This window comes from Manis pentadactyla, chromosome 2, assembly GCF_030020395.1.
Source record: "Manis pentadactyla isolate mManPen7 chromosome 2, mManPen7.hap1, whole genome shotgun sequence".
Classification (NCBI taxonomy): Eukaryota; Metazoa; Chordata; class Mammalia; order Pholidota; family Manidae; genus Manis; species Manis pentadactyla.
The window spans coordinates 106,303,045-106,318,952 of NC_080020.1; the positions used below are offsets into that span (position 1 = coordinate 106,303,045).

At 38.3% G+C, this 15,908-nt stretch overlaps 1 protein-coding gene across 1 annotated transcript in view; it reads left to right on the forward strand.

The window, feature by feature from the left end:
- The first annotated feature begins 925 nt into the window (after positions 1–925).
- FGF10 (fibroblast growth factor 10) overlaps positions 926–15,908 on the forward strand; it is an 81,110-nt gene continuing 66,127 nt past the window's right edge. The window contains exon 1 of the mRNA XM_036910935.2: positions 926–4,217. Within this exon, the coding sequence (XP_036766830.1) occupies positions 3,899–4,217 (319 nt within the window). The 5' untranslated portion in view covers positions 926–3,898. The remainder of the gene's footprint in view (positions 4,218–15,908) is intronic.

Below are 15,908 nucleotides of genomic sequence, written 5' to 3' on the forward strand. Positions count from 1 at the left end.
TTTTCTGAGGTTAAATAGCCACATTTTAGGATTCTTCAGGGGCTGCTGCCATGGTCTTGCTGTTAAAAACCTCAACAATTTTTCAAGATATCACATTTAACAAAAGGCCACATCTATTTCTCCCAATAAAGATTTAGCCTAATATTACTGGATACATTTAGGGCATAGAAATAAAGCATGCTTTCCAGAGACAAGGAAAAAAGAGACAAATAGCCGTTTAGAATTAGTAGGTACCACTCTAATCTGAAGCTTGCACTGTCCTTTTCAAACGCTGCAGAGAAACAATTAATAAAGGAACCCATTAAGACCTGATTATTGCTGCTAAAAAAAGGAAGGTAGAATTTCAGTCCTTTGAAGTAACTGAGAATGATTCAGGCCTCATTACAGAGATATAATCTACATTCATACATTTATGTTAGTGATTCAAATCTATTGGGAGAGATTGAATTCCGTTAAATAGTGCATCTTTCCTGTGGAACTTTTCTCAGGCTTTCTCGGGCTAACCTAAGAGGTGACCTAACAATGCAAAGCAGTGGAGTATTTAGGAATTCAACTGTGCTATAAAAGAAAGGCTGCACAGAAAAGAAAAAGAAGAATGAGATATAATCTAAAAAGCTATGTCAGCTTTTCCTTTGGGCTGTTTTGTAAATGCCCTTCCTGTCATCACGCTATACAGAAGGGCTGCAAAAGGGCTCCAGAACTTTTAAACACTGCACCTGCTGCAAGCAGATTTTAATATGGAAGTTTTAAAGATGTGATTTTCCCCTTTCCAGACAGAATAAAAGCATAAAACTTCAAACAAAGATCCGAGCAGCTTCCTCTACTGGAGCATAAAAGTGGTAGATTTGAGTGTCTAAGAGGGAGAGGGAGCAAGGGAGAGGAAAGAGAGAAACAGGGACAGACAGATACTACCTTCAGGGTGGGGTAGGGGTGTCTACGGGGAGTTTTAAAAACAATTAAAAGGATCTCAAGCTGGCATCAATATTGTTGATGCTCAGTGTGTAGAAACCTCAAAATAATAACTTCCTGTGTTTAGTAACTTTTTAAAGTAGAATCTTTATTGTATGGTTTCATCAAACACAATTTTTTTAAAAAAAAAAAGAACATGTAGTTTTAATTAGCTGTCAATTCAAGCAGTTGGATTCTGCTAAACAACTGAACTGAAACTCAAATCCCTTAGAAACGCTATGCTCTCAGGCATTTGTCAGCTCAGGTATGAAACTGAATTAGAAAATTAAAATTAGCACTGGGAGTTCATTTTTAAATATCCATGTTTTAATGAAAGAAAAGAATTGTTTGATGTATGCTTTTGAGTTGCTTAGCGTTCCAATTAATAGCTGCAAAAATTAGAGCTAATTATATTAAATTTGAATATCTACTATGGTGTTCACCACATTGTCAAAATCTTCTGTCAGCATTGCCATGGGTTACAAATAATGCAATTAAAATACTGATTCTAGTATTAAAAAGTTCTATTTCCAAGGCTCTGAATAAACAGGAAAATATAAGAGCATGCACATGAAGTCACTTTTCAGGTCACTAAACAATATAATTGGGCAATCATTCCTAATGCCCATCTCTAAAGCTAGATTTTCAATTCCTTTCTATTTTCTTCTGTTCAAACGAAGTTTGAGGCTAATGCACATTATAGGGATTCTGACTTGTATATGTTCTTCTGATTAGCTCCCTCCAAATTACAGTGACAGAGGTCAAACTCCCAAGTTCACCTTGAACTGATTCTCCCTCTCAGAATAGCAGCCTGAATATATTAGGTTGAACCAAAAGAAATGGTCACTTTTGAAGACTGTGAACTATCAGACTGGTAATTTCATATGCTTCAATATAGCACAAATGTCCAACTGTCCTACAAAACATAAACACTTTCTACAATACACCTGTAGGTACTCCTTCCAGCCAAACTTTCCCCAGTTTAGAGTTATTCTTAAAGAAGAGATCCTCTAAGAACTGTCTGTTACTCAAATTAGAATGGATTATCGTGATATTTTCTTCTTTGTGCCTCAATTCTTGGCAGGGACCTGATTCTGTCTACACCTGGGTTATGAGCAGGGTGAGCAATTAGGAGTTGCAAAGGGTTGAGTGTGAGCCAGGAAGACTGGAGGTGCAGTTGCATTATAAAATAGAGCCCTTAAAACATTAAATCTGAAGATAGAAAAAAGAAAACGTCCTTTTAGGGCGAGGTGCAAAAGAAACTGCATAGAAAACAGAACAGCAGAATATTCAGCCAAACTTCACGGTTAAATCTTTGCAAACTCAGTGAAGTGCGTTCGCTTTAGAGCACACGTATGATTCAGTGAGAGACCCATGTTAGCAATTAAAAATCAGTCATTTCATCATTTCGGTCCCTGATTTCATTTGCACCAAGAGAGGGGCAACTTTTAAGGGTGACGATAAATCTCCCTGAGCTTGAAAGGCAGAGAGGGCCAAAGTGTGAACTTTCTACTTCAGCAACGGAAGCGAGAAATCAATGATTCATTAAAGCAGAGACCTCCTTGGAAGCTGGCAGATGAGGAGGAAAGGAAGCTAATTATGTCTCCCTTTTCGGTGCTCGCTCCGACCAGTTTATAATCTGCTGCTTTGGGAGGTTTACCCTCAGCATCTTCTGCTTTCTCCCTCAGCCCTCCCCTCCTTCGGGGAGCGAGAGGAGGGAAAAGCCAAGCACAGAGCTCCAAACTCCAGGTGGCTCTCAAATGCTTCACTGCCAAGAGAGAGAGAGAGAAAAAAAAAAAAAAACTCCGACACAGGAAAACAAGTGAGAAAGGGGCTCCCCAGAGGGGATTGGTTCATGCTGGAAAAAGCAAAATTCGGAATGCACGAGGATCCAGCTCGCGCCGGTGGCCAGCGCAGCGAGCACCAGGGCGCTCCAGCAGCAATTAGGCGGAGCTGGAGGCCCCCGAGGCGGCTGCGGCTGCACAGCAGCGGGACGGACGGCAGCCCCCGAGCGTCTCCTTCTCCCCGCTCGCCGGCTCTCCCCCCTCTCGGCCCCCTCCCCCCTCCCACTCGCTGGCGTTCCCAGCAGCCGAGGGTTTCAGATGTCCCACCGCAGTTTGACCCCCTCCCCCCGCCTCTCCACCCCTGCAAATGAGGTTTGACCAGCAGAGGCAGAGCCCACCTCTGGCTCAGAATCACTGACATTTAGACTCCAGGCTTCAACCTGTTTACAAGCGGGCTTTCCAAAGGGAGAGGGGAAGGGAAACAGGGCCAAACAAAACACCAACCTCCATCCCCCCCCCCACCCCCAAACAAGAAGTGACTTTCTGGAGGCTTCAAATCAACAGGCACCACCAAAAAGAGAAAGCAAGAGAGGGAAGAAAACAACGGCGAGCGGGCAGCTGCCTCCAGTTCGGACAACTCCAAAGGGACGCACTTTCAGAACTGGGTGGCCGGCTGGGGCTCTGCGGAGCGGGACTAGAGGGTGCCAACCGCAGAGCGACGCGGAGAGCCCTGCCAGCCTCCCACCCCAGCCCCTTAGGTTTTGTTCACCGTGCTGTCATCTGTTTTTCGGACCTTTTCTGTGCATAACATGGTGAAGAAAGGAGTGAAGAAGAGAACAAACTAACTCCTGGGGAAGTGAAGATCGCTGGTGACCAATACCACCGCCGCCGCCGCCAGCTCCTGCGTCCGCGGCCACCCACGTCCACCGGTCTCCCGCAGACTCGAGAGGAGCGCGGCCGCGGATCCGAGAACGGGGCGAGGAGAGGCAGCCGGCCCTTCCGAGGAGTGATGGATGTTGGTGCATTCACTTCTGGCCAGATCCGCGCCTGCAGGGAGCTAAGCAGCGGCCGCCACCTCCAGCTGTCTCCTTGCCTCGCACCAGGTCTTACCCTTCCAGTATGGTCCTTCTGATGAGACAATTTCCAGCGCCGAGAGTTTCAGTACAATGTGGAAATGGATACTGACACATGGTGCCTCAGCCTTTCCCCACCTGCCCGGCTGCTGCTGCTTCCTCTTGCTGTTCTTGGTGTCTTCGGTCCCTGTCACCTGCCAAGCCCTTGGTCAGGACACGGTGTCATCGGAGGCCACCAACTCCTCCTCGTCCTCCTTCTCTTCTCCCTCCAGCGCGGGGAGGCATGTGCGGAGCTACAACCACCTCCAAGGAGACGTCCGCTGGAGAAAGCTGTTCTCTTTCACCAAGTACTTTCTCAAGATTGAGAAGAACGGGAAGGTCAGCGGTACCAAGAAGGAGAACTGCCCGTACAGTAAGTAGCAAATGCACGCTCCCCTCCTTCCAATTATCCACCCCCACCCCACACGGGGGGAAATCTGTTCCAGATGTGGCCGGCTAAATATTTACGTCCCCAACCCCTGTAAAATGATTAAGTGGAATACTTTCACACTAAGCCACCCCCCTCCCCGTGTATACATTTTGCTGCTGCACCCCCTCCCCTCTGCGCGGCTCCCTCCACACCCCCCCGCTCCTTGCCACCCTATGGGCCGCCCCTCTGGCTTGTCACTCGCCGGACCACGCAGGGCTCCTACGAGCTGCTGCAGTGCCGTGATGCCTCCCTCTCTGTCTCCATCGTCCTTCCCCGCCTCATCCCGAGGTCTCCTTTCCCTCCCTTCTGGAAGTGGCTCAAGTAAACACATTGTTTCTTTTCCCCGGCAATCTTATTAAGAGTTTTGGGGCAGTTTCCTCAAGCTGAAAATGATTATCTGCTGTCAATTATAGGGGCTTTATGTGAACTTTATTCAAGAAAAGAAAGTCAATTCCACTCATCCCCACCCCCCACCCTTATTACTCTACCACCCCTCTAGATAGGAGTGAAAGCATTTTTCTGGTTTTGATTTTTTTTTTTCCGTCCTTCATGTTGGTTTGAGTGATTGCAGTCCATGAAGTTAGCTTCTCAGGCACCACCGCTGCTATTTGTCTTCTGCCTGCCTTCTCTCTTGGTAACATGATGCTCATGTCTGCATTGTCAACAGCATATGCGCTGCTCTGTGGTGTCCTGGTGTACTCGTTTCTTCGGAAACCTCTCATGTTGCAGAGCAGTACTACTACAGCATTGTAAACATCTGGGACTGGATTCACGCAGACCTCACATAAATTTCATTGTCATTCTTTTATTTTCAAAGTAAAAGTCATGAGTCTGTTTCCATGCTGTAGTTTGTCGGGTAGGATGAGGTTTTCTTCTCAGTACAAATTGTGCCCTGGAACCCTTTCCTTTTTCCTTTCTCTCTTTCTTTCCTTCTTCAGCTCTTTCTCTTCTTTCCTTCTGTAGGGGTGTGGACTGGTAGGGGGAGGGAGAACTAGAAGAGGAGGGGTGGATATTGTGTCTCTTCTTGAGTCAAGCCAGCAAAGCCGGATTACTCTGTTGGCTTCCTTTCCTAGTTACTTTCAAGTGGTGAGACTTATTCATCCTCTATTGATTGCTGTTTGAAAGGATCCCGAGGCTATGCAATGGCACACTGAAGACAGTAGACGAGGACATTTAAAGATCTTTAATGACCATTTAGCATGATCTCAATGGTACTTCCAAGTCACCTTTTAAAGGGACCTTTTCATGTCAATTGCTTGGGAATTACAAGCACATATTTGCCAGCTAACTTAAATATATGGGTCATACATTTCAAGATTCCTTGGCCCAGAAAGTGTCTCATACTCAGGAAATATAGGTCTCCAGAATTTACCATTTCCATTTTAAATAAAGATTTACAAGAACTAAGACTTAGCTTTCTTATTTGGGGACTCACATACATTCAACATTAATTTCTGTTTCTCCTCACCTGCTGCTCCCATTTACTAAAAACACCAATATGTATTCAAGCAATAAAAATATTTGTAGAAGTTATTTTAAAGTATTCCATTATATGTTTCATACTAGAGATGTTAAATAATCCATTACTTATATTTTTTTCCACTCTGATTCATAGAAAGTGACTGAAATAATGCCAGTTATGATGACTATAAATATATTTTTGGTCGAAAGTCATTTTTTACCTGAATTCATTACATATTATGTAAAGATGTTATGGTTCTTGATTTAAAAATCAATACTTTTTTTTACTTCTACAACAAAAGAGTTGTGGTGTCATCAGTAGGACATTTGGGAAGAAGTGGTTCAAACACTTACTGAAGAGCTGGGAGTTAAAAAAAATTCCCAGGGACTGAAGTTCTCTGTATTTTTAGTACCTGAGGATAACTCAAAGAAACATAATAAAATTTCAATGTTAACCTTGAGGAAACCTTATTCTTTTCTATTTTTTTGACACTAACTTGACTTTGTTGTATTTGAGTGGGTTTCTGATGTGATGCAGGACCAATCTACTCATTTACTTAGGCAACTTGTACTATTTTCTAAAATAATGATCTTTGTGAGATTAACTGTTTAATTACTTGATTTCCAGCATACACATTGAATTACATTTTTAAAATCAGAATTATCTGCAAAGAGAAAGGTGTATATTTCTTATTGCACAATAATGAGGGTAGATAGTTCCTATCTTAACTGTCCAAAATATACTAATATCTCTTCCACGTGACAAGGTATACTAATAGTCTTTGTTAAAATGACAATGTTACATACAGTAATACAATCTTAATCAGTGGTTGAAAATGAAAGGGCTGGGGCTTGCTCTGTTAACTAATGTCAAACCATAAATAATTTAGGCTTTCCAAGAACATCTGTATCAAGACACAGCAAGTGAAATGTACAGGTTGAAAAAGCCTTAATTTCACATGTGGCCAGGTAATCAGAATGCTGCTACAATTTCCAGCTGCACTGATTCAGCAAAACTACATGGTATGATTAAGATATTGTCTAATGTTGTATAATTACATGTGAATAAACTTTTGTCATGTCTACAGGGTAACGAGACAGCCAGTCCACCAAATGGTAGCTGTTCAATATTAGGGTATCTAACTTCTGAAGACTGTCAGTTCCTTGTCCAAAAACCACATTTCAGTCACATTTTCCTAAATAAGTAATTAATTATTCTTAACACTCAAAGCTGTTCTTTTGAGGTTTGCTTATTTGAAGCTTAATTTTCTTTGTTACTTTTTTTCCTCATATTATTGCTTCTAAAATATCGTAACATCTTACCTAAGAGGTTATATGTTTGTGATGTCCTGGGCAATTAAACAACTGTTTTACCAGCTTTTTGCCAGCAAAATGCTAACAAAAGGGAAGTAAGGAAGTCACCCACAGGCATTGCAAAATCATTTTTAACTTCTACCTCCAAAGCTGGTTCCCAGAAATTGGATAGTTCTAAAAATATTACATGTGCTAAAGAAACTCTTCTCAATTTGGGTGACGATAATTTCTTTCTTTTAAGGGGGGTTGTATTTTTGGTTTGTTTCTTTGCCATTATATGAGAATAGAATAAAGGTAACAGAGATAAATTATATTTCTCCTGCTAGAAGTCTGAGAAAGCTTGAATAATTTAGAATAGCTGTGGTGTATCTGTCACTAGATATGCTCAGGCTCATTTAGGTTTGTTTTATCATTCTTTACATCTAGAGCTTTGCCCTTGAAACATTACCACTCGGCTCCAGTTCTGGCCTCCTAGAAAGGCTGGATACAGCTGTTAGGTACCCTTGCAACTGGGACTGGTGGGCTTATTTTTGGATGTGAGTAAAACAGCTGTGGGCTTCTCCTGTGGTTGTCACTTGTAGAAAAGGGCGACCTAATGAAAGGAAAGTGTATTCCTAAACTTGAGACAGCCAAGGATAGATATTCTACAAATGGAGAGCCATAGTGCTTGTAAGTCTTTCTGGGAAAGGGGTATAGGAGAAAATAGAGAAACCAGGATGTACTGAGTATTTAGCATGTGCCTATTTCTTTATACATATATATATATGTAATATTACTATGATTTAGATATAGCTATTCACATTTCTCAGATAGGAAAACTAAGCCTGAAAAAAGTAAATTACATAAGGTCATTCAGCCAAAAATAGGCTGGGCTAGGATTCAAAGCTTAAGTCTATTTGGTTACATCACTTGTTTCTTCTATCGCTCTTCTACCAACAACACTGATACCAATATATTAGATTAGACACCCCAAACACTCTAAAAAAGCAAATTATCCAAAACCTTGATTGTTTCTTGCTATGTACACCAATAGTTCCTCAGAATGAAACTGGAACACTAGTACAGTGACAGTGCCAAAGAAATGAAATATCTTAAAGTTATTACTGCAGAAGTCTACAAGGTCTCAGGCACTGTGAGTGCATTCTCTAGGTGAAGTATCTCTTGTGATATTACATTTGGGAATATGATTGCTCATAGGAACACAACACACACATCCATCAACCTCACTTATTTGAACAGAGGGCATTAGAAATATAAGACCATTTAAGAAAAATCCATGAATGTCATCAAATATAGTAATTGTTTATAGCTGAGGGCCAAATGTTTAATTGTTCCCATGTGTAATACTGTATTTTGAATACCAGTGTGAAATTGGGCTGCTGCCGAAACTTCTGATATATGACTCTAGAAAAGGGCAAAGTCTTTGAGAACTAAAGTTATATATATATATATGTGTGTATATATATATATATATATATATATATATACACATATATAATTAAATATATATATAGCTTAATATATATAGTAAGAAAGCTTTAAAATGAGTCCACAAATCAAAAAGGTACTTCAACACATATAAATGACAAATTATTGCCTAGGATTAAAGCTTTACATTGTTACTTTTTAATCAGGACTAGAGCTTATTATAGGAGTTAAAGTAAGAAAATACTTCTTGAGGAAAATAGGGACTCAAATATTATCTCCAAATAAATATATAACAGCTTTCTGGGAAGAAACCTATATACAACAAGTCTTATTTAAATTGTGCTTGTTTCTAGCATTTGGTTGCATAATTTACAACCAGCAGCATTTAATCATGAGCATTGAGGATTTATGAAGGTGAAAGTCACTGTATTTAATGTTTACATGACACTATCCTGTTACCTTTACTACATTCCTACCATATGGACCCTCCACTTTGATGGCATTATCATAAATCCATTAAAAATGCATAATTACAGAGAATTGCCTCTTCATAAGTCTGCAGATCTATTTATAACCATCTACTAGAAGAAATGCAAGAAAACAGTTGGCAGAAATCACACGCCAATATTGAAGTATGAGAACTCAGAGACACCAATTTCTAGGTAGGTCTTGGATAGCTCAGTAATCGTTTCGCCAAAGGTATGGAAGGACCACTCTTTAAAAATAGGTGTTTTCAAAATGATATTTAAGCATAGAATTTAAAACAAGAAGAATCATGTCTAACAGAATGAAGGAAACCCCACTGTATATATGTTTTCTTCTGCATTTCTACTGACCACTTTCAAGTAAAAGGCCTATACCAGTTCTTTAGTGTTTAATGAACTTACAGGAGAACATGAATAAGCACTCTAAGTTCCTAAACTATTACCTTAATGTTCAGAGTCAAACCCCATTTCTTATCCAAATGCCTGACTTTCTAAGTGCCAAAATGTTGGAAAAAAGTTGACAGCTCATTTGAAATGGAGCTAATGTTCCTCACATTTATGAGCTGCCTATGAACATCTACATCTTTCCTAAGCCTTAAATGCCTGTATGCTTATCCAAAATTGTAACACAAATGATATTTCTTTATTATGCTTCAGAAGGAAGCATAATACATGTGTATTAGTTCAAAGTGATTTTAATCTATCTTAACATTAATTCTGTGAACTTTGCAATGAACAGTAATTCAGATGACATTTTTAGTATTACAGTTCCAACATTTGTCAGCATGAATAGTTGAGGTTTGTTTGAAGCAAATAAGTAAAATATTAGCATTTCCCTCCCAGAAATTAAAGTTCTCTTTTAATTTTCCAGTAAGATGGGGCATAGGATTGATGTTTATGTAATTTTAATAGTTTTATCACAGTCTAGAAAAGTAAAGAACCTCATTTTGTCTCCAGTTCTTTATGCAGAAGTATCTTTATTTTTCATGGTATATCACAATAATTTAAGATAATTTATGTTTGACATTTAACCAATGGTGTTTGTACTTGCTTTACAGATTAAAAATATCTACTTTTCATAATTTTTTTTCAGTCTATTACCTTTACTTGTGCCAGTCATTCAGTATAACAAGTAATAATGGAGAAATGTGCCTTTAAAGTTAGTGAAAGAAAGTCATACCTGTATCTTAGGAAGTCACTCTGATACTGAATTAATGAATACAAAATGTTGATACTTACAGAATCAGTTTAAAACCAACTACTTAATCAGTATAGATACTATACAAATAGAAAGTTTCCAGATATCTAAAAGGGAGCCAGGTCACAAAATAATGGCTTTAAATGTTCCCTTGCTTTTAAATCAGGTCAATTGTGTTCCTTCTTTGAACACTGTGTTCTAATTGGAACAATAAATCAAAGAAGACACTCAGAGTAGATTCCCATGTAAGGTGGACAACTGGACAGTGACTTTTTACTGCTGCTAACACGTGCTTCCAATTACCACTTGATAGATTCATAGTGCTGGCAGTAAAGCATTGCCTCATTTTATAGTTCACCTAATAATTCTTTAACCTAAATGTGTTCACCGTTACCTATATAGAATCTGTCAGTATGTGTATTATCATTAACGAGGAATTTTCAAATGTTTGGCATGCTTCTTATAAAGAATGATGACAGTGAAATATTAATTAACCACCTAATTAACCATAATAGAAGACATAAAGTATTAAGTCAATATATTCCCAACTTCAAATAATTGTCAAGTAAACATAATCTAAACATTTCACTAATACTATAACTTAATTATGAATAGTGTGGGCTAACTACAACTTAATTCTCAATAGTGATAACTAACTGTGAAATTGAAAACTTTCTTAAAAAGCATTTTTCTATAATTATTACTATTTTCTTTGAGGGACCTTGTGTTAACATGCTTTATTGATAAACATATGTGTTAGTCCTTCCTTAATCTTTTTTGGGGCATTGCCCCGGTTTGAAGATACCTTGACATATTCATATCATCTTTACAGGTTTAGGCCCATTAGCGTCTTCCTAATAGCTCTGTCTTAAGGTAGTTACACATCTGAAACATCAGCCATCTGTGACAACTCTGCCTCTGAGTGCTGTGGATCCCTGATACTTTATCACCCTCCATACCAGTCCATTATTTTCTCCTCCTTTGCTTGTTTCCCCCCACACCACCACCCTTTTCCCTGGCTTCTAAACTCTTATATACCATTGAGGCCAGGGAAAGGCATCCATTCTCATTGCTCAGCATCCCATGTAATATTTAGAGCTAGTGGCTAGACCTTTTTTGGATGTAGATCCAAAACATATAGTTTACATTCTATGCATGAAAGTCTCCAATAATGTACATTCAACATACTCTAATAGGAGCCTCTAATTTTGAATCTCCAGTGAATTCTTTATTCCAGTGTTCAGGACAATTTCTTATAGCTTTGCCTTTAGTCAAGTGGACAAACCACAGATCAGCACTTTCTGAGAATGGATACTGATCATCTCATCACTAAGCCATCACTCTGCATTTTTCCTCCAGGTTAAATATTCTGTTCCCAGTAACTCTCCCTGTAGGCTCATTTCACCTTACTTTGAAATTGTTTTAGTACATGCAATACTTACTAGCTACTTTGTCAGTTTCCTTACCTTTTTGCCTTTGTCTGGATTCTGTAAGAGAAGGAAAGTAAAGATGATTTTAGAAAATCAAATCATTATTTCTCTTCTATTTTTGTCATTTATTTCAAAGAGGGTGAATGCTAATCTGGAGGCCTTTAATATTTCCAGCTTCCAGATTTCACTTAGATCATAAAGGTTATCTGTACACCCCTGCCAAATGTAGTTCTTTAAAATGAAATCCATGTTCTCATTAATACTGGTTATCATAGGGAAAAATGTAAAATATATATACACATATAGTCCAGGCTGACCAACTATAGAAATGCACATATCTTTATCAGAAATATACTGACACCTATAGGAGTTAGAATTTGAATTAATAGTATACACGTGTTCACGTACTCCTTTCAGTTTGGCACTGATTGCTGAATTAGATTTTTATTATATGCAGAATCTGACTATATATGTTAAATTAGTCTGTTATTTTAATCATAACTAAAAGCCAAGCTTCTTTTTATAACTGGTTTCAAATTATATGGATAAGTATAGATAGATTTCCAAAGCCTAAACATTTTTGATTTATTAATAGAATTAGTAAAAGAAAAATTAATATTCTGTAATAGGTGAAATGGTAATACATGATACTAATTTACATAGTATTTATGACCTCAAGTGAGATATATTTATAATGTTATTAATAACAGTAATTATCAATGTAGTAAACCAGATTTCCAGGGCATTTGTGGGGAACATCTCTGTAGAAGGATATGATTCCACAAATTTAAAAAGAGTGCTAGGGATGTTAGTCAAATTATGTATAACAACTTCATGAACAAAACCAAAGAAGTACTCTAAAGCTGAAACAAAGTGATGGTAAAGAACATATCATTAGAATGTTAGAAACCAGAGGAAAAGCAGAAGAGGCCCCAGAGCATTTAGACACAGGCTGTGAAAGGAAGAGGAGGCGCTCTGCTGGAGTGATGAAGACAAGTTTTTTGAACTCCCAGGAAAGAGATCAAGCTAATGAGTAGCACTGCAAAAGGGCTGACATGACAAGAAAGGTGTGAGGGAAATATAACCCAAGTCCTGGCATTCAACTGGATGTTAAATTAACTGAAATGAGAACCTGTGATCTAAAGGAATCCCACCGAAATAATCGCAGCCATGGTATCAAAGAAGGGAATGTTAAGTCCAAGTTTCCGCTGAAGAGGCAGTAAAACTAGAGGGATTAAAAGTGTGGGCTCTGAAAGTGAGTACAAGCATGACCTGGTAAAAAGTCAAAAGTAAGCTTTGAAGACACACAGTTGTGTGCATTTGAGACTCCAAACTGCCAGACCATAGCAGATGACTTGGGCAAGCTGTCACCGGTAAAAAAAAAAGGACATTAACAGTACCTACCTCTTTCCTACCTGGTAAAGATTTAATGAGATCATTCATTCAACAGAAATTTATTGGTTCCTGCTTTGTGTCAGGTACTGCATGACACTTAAACACAGTGCTGAAAAAAGATGCTGGCTTTGTTTTCATAGAGCTTTCTTTACTCTATAGAGAGTGCCAGAAAAACACACAAGTAAACAAGGAGCTATATGATGAAAATTTGGGGTAAATGCTGTGGAAGAAACAAGGTACTCTAGTAGAAAACAATCAAGAACTAATTCTAAGCCTCATGGCCAGATAAGTCTTTTGAAGGTAGGGGACAGGAGGAAGGGAACAGCTTGGGGAAAGTTTGGTGCCTCTTTAGGAATTATAGAAAAGACACACTGAGCCTGAGGTTGGGTGTGAAGTTTGAAGTTAGACTTAATGCATTTAACAGCTTAATAGGTGCCTGGCACATAAAAATCCCTCATCAAGTGGGTATTCTATAAGGGAAAAGTAAATATGATGCTTCTCCTTGTTTCAAAAGAAAGCATCCAAAAAGCAGCTAGCAGACTGTGTGATGAAGTGGTAATTAAAAATATTGAAATTGAAGAAAGAGGCAGGAATGGGGAATACACCTGACATTTTTTAAAAGGGGAAATAGCACATCTGAAATTATTTAAGATTAGCAATTGTAGTGTTCATCATGTTCTCAGTTTGGGGGAAAGAGTAGAGACCTGGTTCTATAAGAGACCAGCAGCACCATTTTGAAGACTGACTACTTGGAGAAGAGTGAAGAGCAAAAAACAAAGAATGGAAGATAAAAGTTGTGTTCAAGGACACACTATGAAAGAGAACAAAAGGGAAAAAAGGGGACAAAAAAGGTAACCATGGATATTGAATATATAAGATTTGTTTTGAAGTATTTAAAAATTTGAGTCACTTTTCTCTTTTTGCCTTTCATGAAATTTTTAAATATTTCAAAACAATTGTTTTGAACCTTATATGAAATTTGAACCTTATATGAACCTTATATGAAACTCTTAGGAAAAAACGAGCAGGCCACTGGGGTGGAGCAGAGTTTACAGGCTGGCAGCTGCCTTACAAAAGGTAAAGCAAAATACACCAGAACATGCTGTCATGTGAGAGGGAAGTATACAAATACCCTGATATTTGAGGATTTAAATTTTCTGCTAAAATATGACTTAATACACTTTTCATTTAAAATTGGCCTTCCTTATTTATTTTACTTTTTGAAGTAAAGATAAAACAGAGAAAGTGGAAAAATATTTGAAAGAGTACAAAATATAGTATAATTGGCATAGCCTAAATATATTACAATTGGAGCTTGACAAGGAAATAAAAGCATTAATTTTATTCTAGGGACAGGAGAAAGTAGTTCTTCTGATCTACACCAAATGATATCATCTTTAGCATTCCTGACTTGCTAAATAATCATTACTTAAAATTTAAAATAGTCGCTACATTTTAGTAATAAGAAGTTCTTAACATATACATGTCACTGGGAAAAGGTTTAGTAATTCTGTAGCAGATTTCTGATAGAATGACTGAGAGTTGGTATTACTTGCTACAATTGTGTATTTTTTCTTGTCATTCCTGTTCTAAATTGTCTTAGATTTACTTGGTTTAGGTGATTAGGTAAAGAAACAAAGTACACTACAACTCTTTCTTGCAAAAGAGTGTACTTAAGTATTTTTAAAACAAACTAGGAGCAGGATACAGATGGCATGTATGTAACTGCACCCACTATTAAGACCATGAGCTTGGGAGACAAAGTTCTTGATGTAGAATCTAGTTCTAAAACTGCATTGTACAAATTACCCTCTGGGTCTTGATCTCTGCAACTGTTAAGTGAGGAGAATATCACCCACTCATCGTTGATGGAAAGATGAGTTTGTGAATTTACAAGTGAGACCGTAAATGTGAAGTTTTTAATATTGGGGCTGGCACATTTTAAGAGCTCATTACTGTCTTAAGCTACGACTGCTGTGTTGTTTGTTTTTTAGTATCCCATTTTCTGAAAGATCCCTAAATCATGGAATAATATAAAATTAAACTGAATATTGATATCATACCACCTTATAATTTATCAAGTGCTTTCATGTTTCCATTAATTACTTTCAGAAAAATTCTGTGAAATTGGTATAATAGTCAGTTATCCCATATTATATTTAGACAAGAAAATTGAGTCTATAAATTATGATGCCAGACTGAAGTTATAGAGTTAGCATAAGTGAACCAGGATTCAAACCTAGGCTAGCCTTAGGAAGGTGGGACAGTCTCATATTTGCCTCTTGTTGTGGCATATTATTCATAGTACCCTATTGATTCTCAAAGTATCCCATTTCAAAAATAGCCCTAGTCTTAGCCAATCTGATCTGTGTAAGGCACAAATCTACAAGCCAGTCCCCTATAAATACTCCAATTTCTTCATTATGTCAGAATAATATCTATATTCCTTTGCATGTCTTATTAAGGCCCTCATGGTATTTTTCCCTGCCAGCCCTCCACCCCACTTGATTTCTTTCTGTACTCCCCATTATAGTCAGACTGAGTTGATTTTAGTTCCAGAACATGCCTTGTCCTCTCACATGCAGCCTTGGAGCACACTACTAGGTCTGGATGGAATGAAGTTCCTGCCCTAGTCCCCAGGTCTGCTTCCTCTAAGGTTTCAGTTAGATGTCATTGCTAGGAAGCCTTCCTGACTACTGTATTGTCCCCACAAAATCTGTGCTCCCCAAAGCTCCTGTATCTATATTCTAACATAATCTCATACTTGATTCATTTACCTCTCTTGTTTCCTCAAACACAAAAAGCTTCTTGAGAATGAGGACTGTACTTATCACATTGACCATGCATGGAAGCCTTTAATACAGTGCCTGGCATATAATGGGTATTCTCTATATAGTTACTAGGTAGATTACTGTTTTTAACT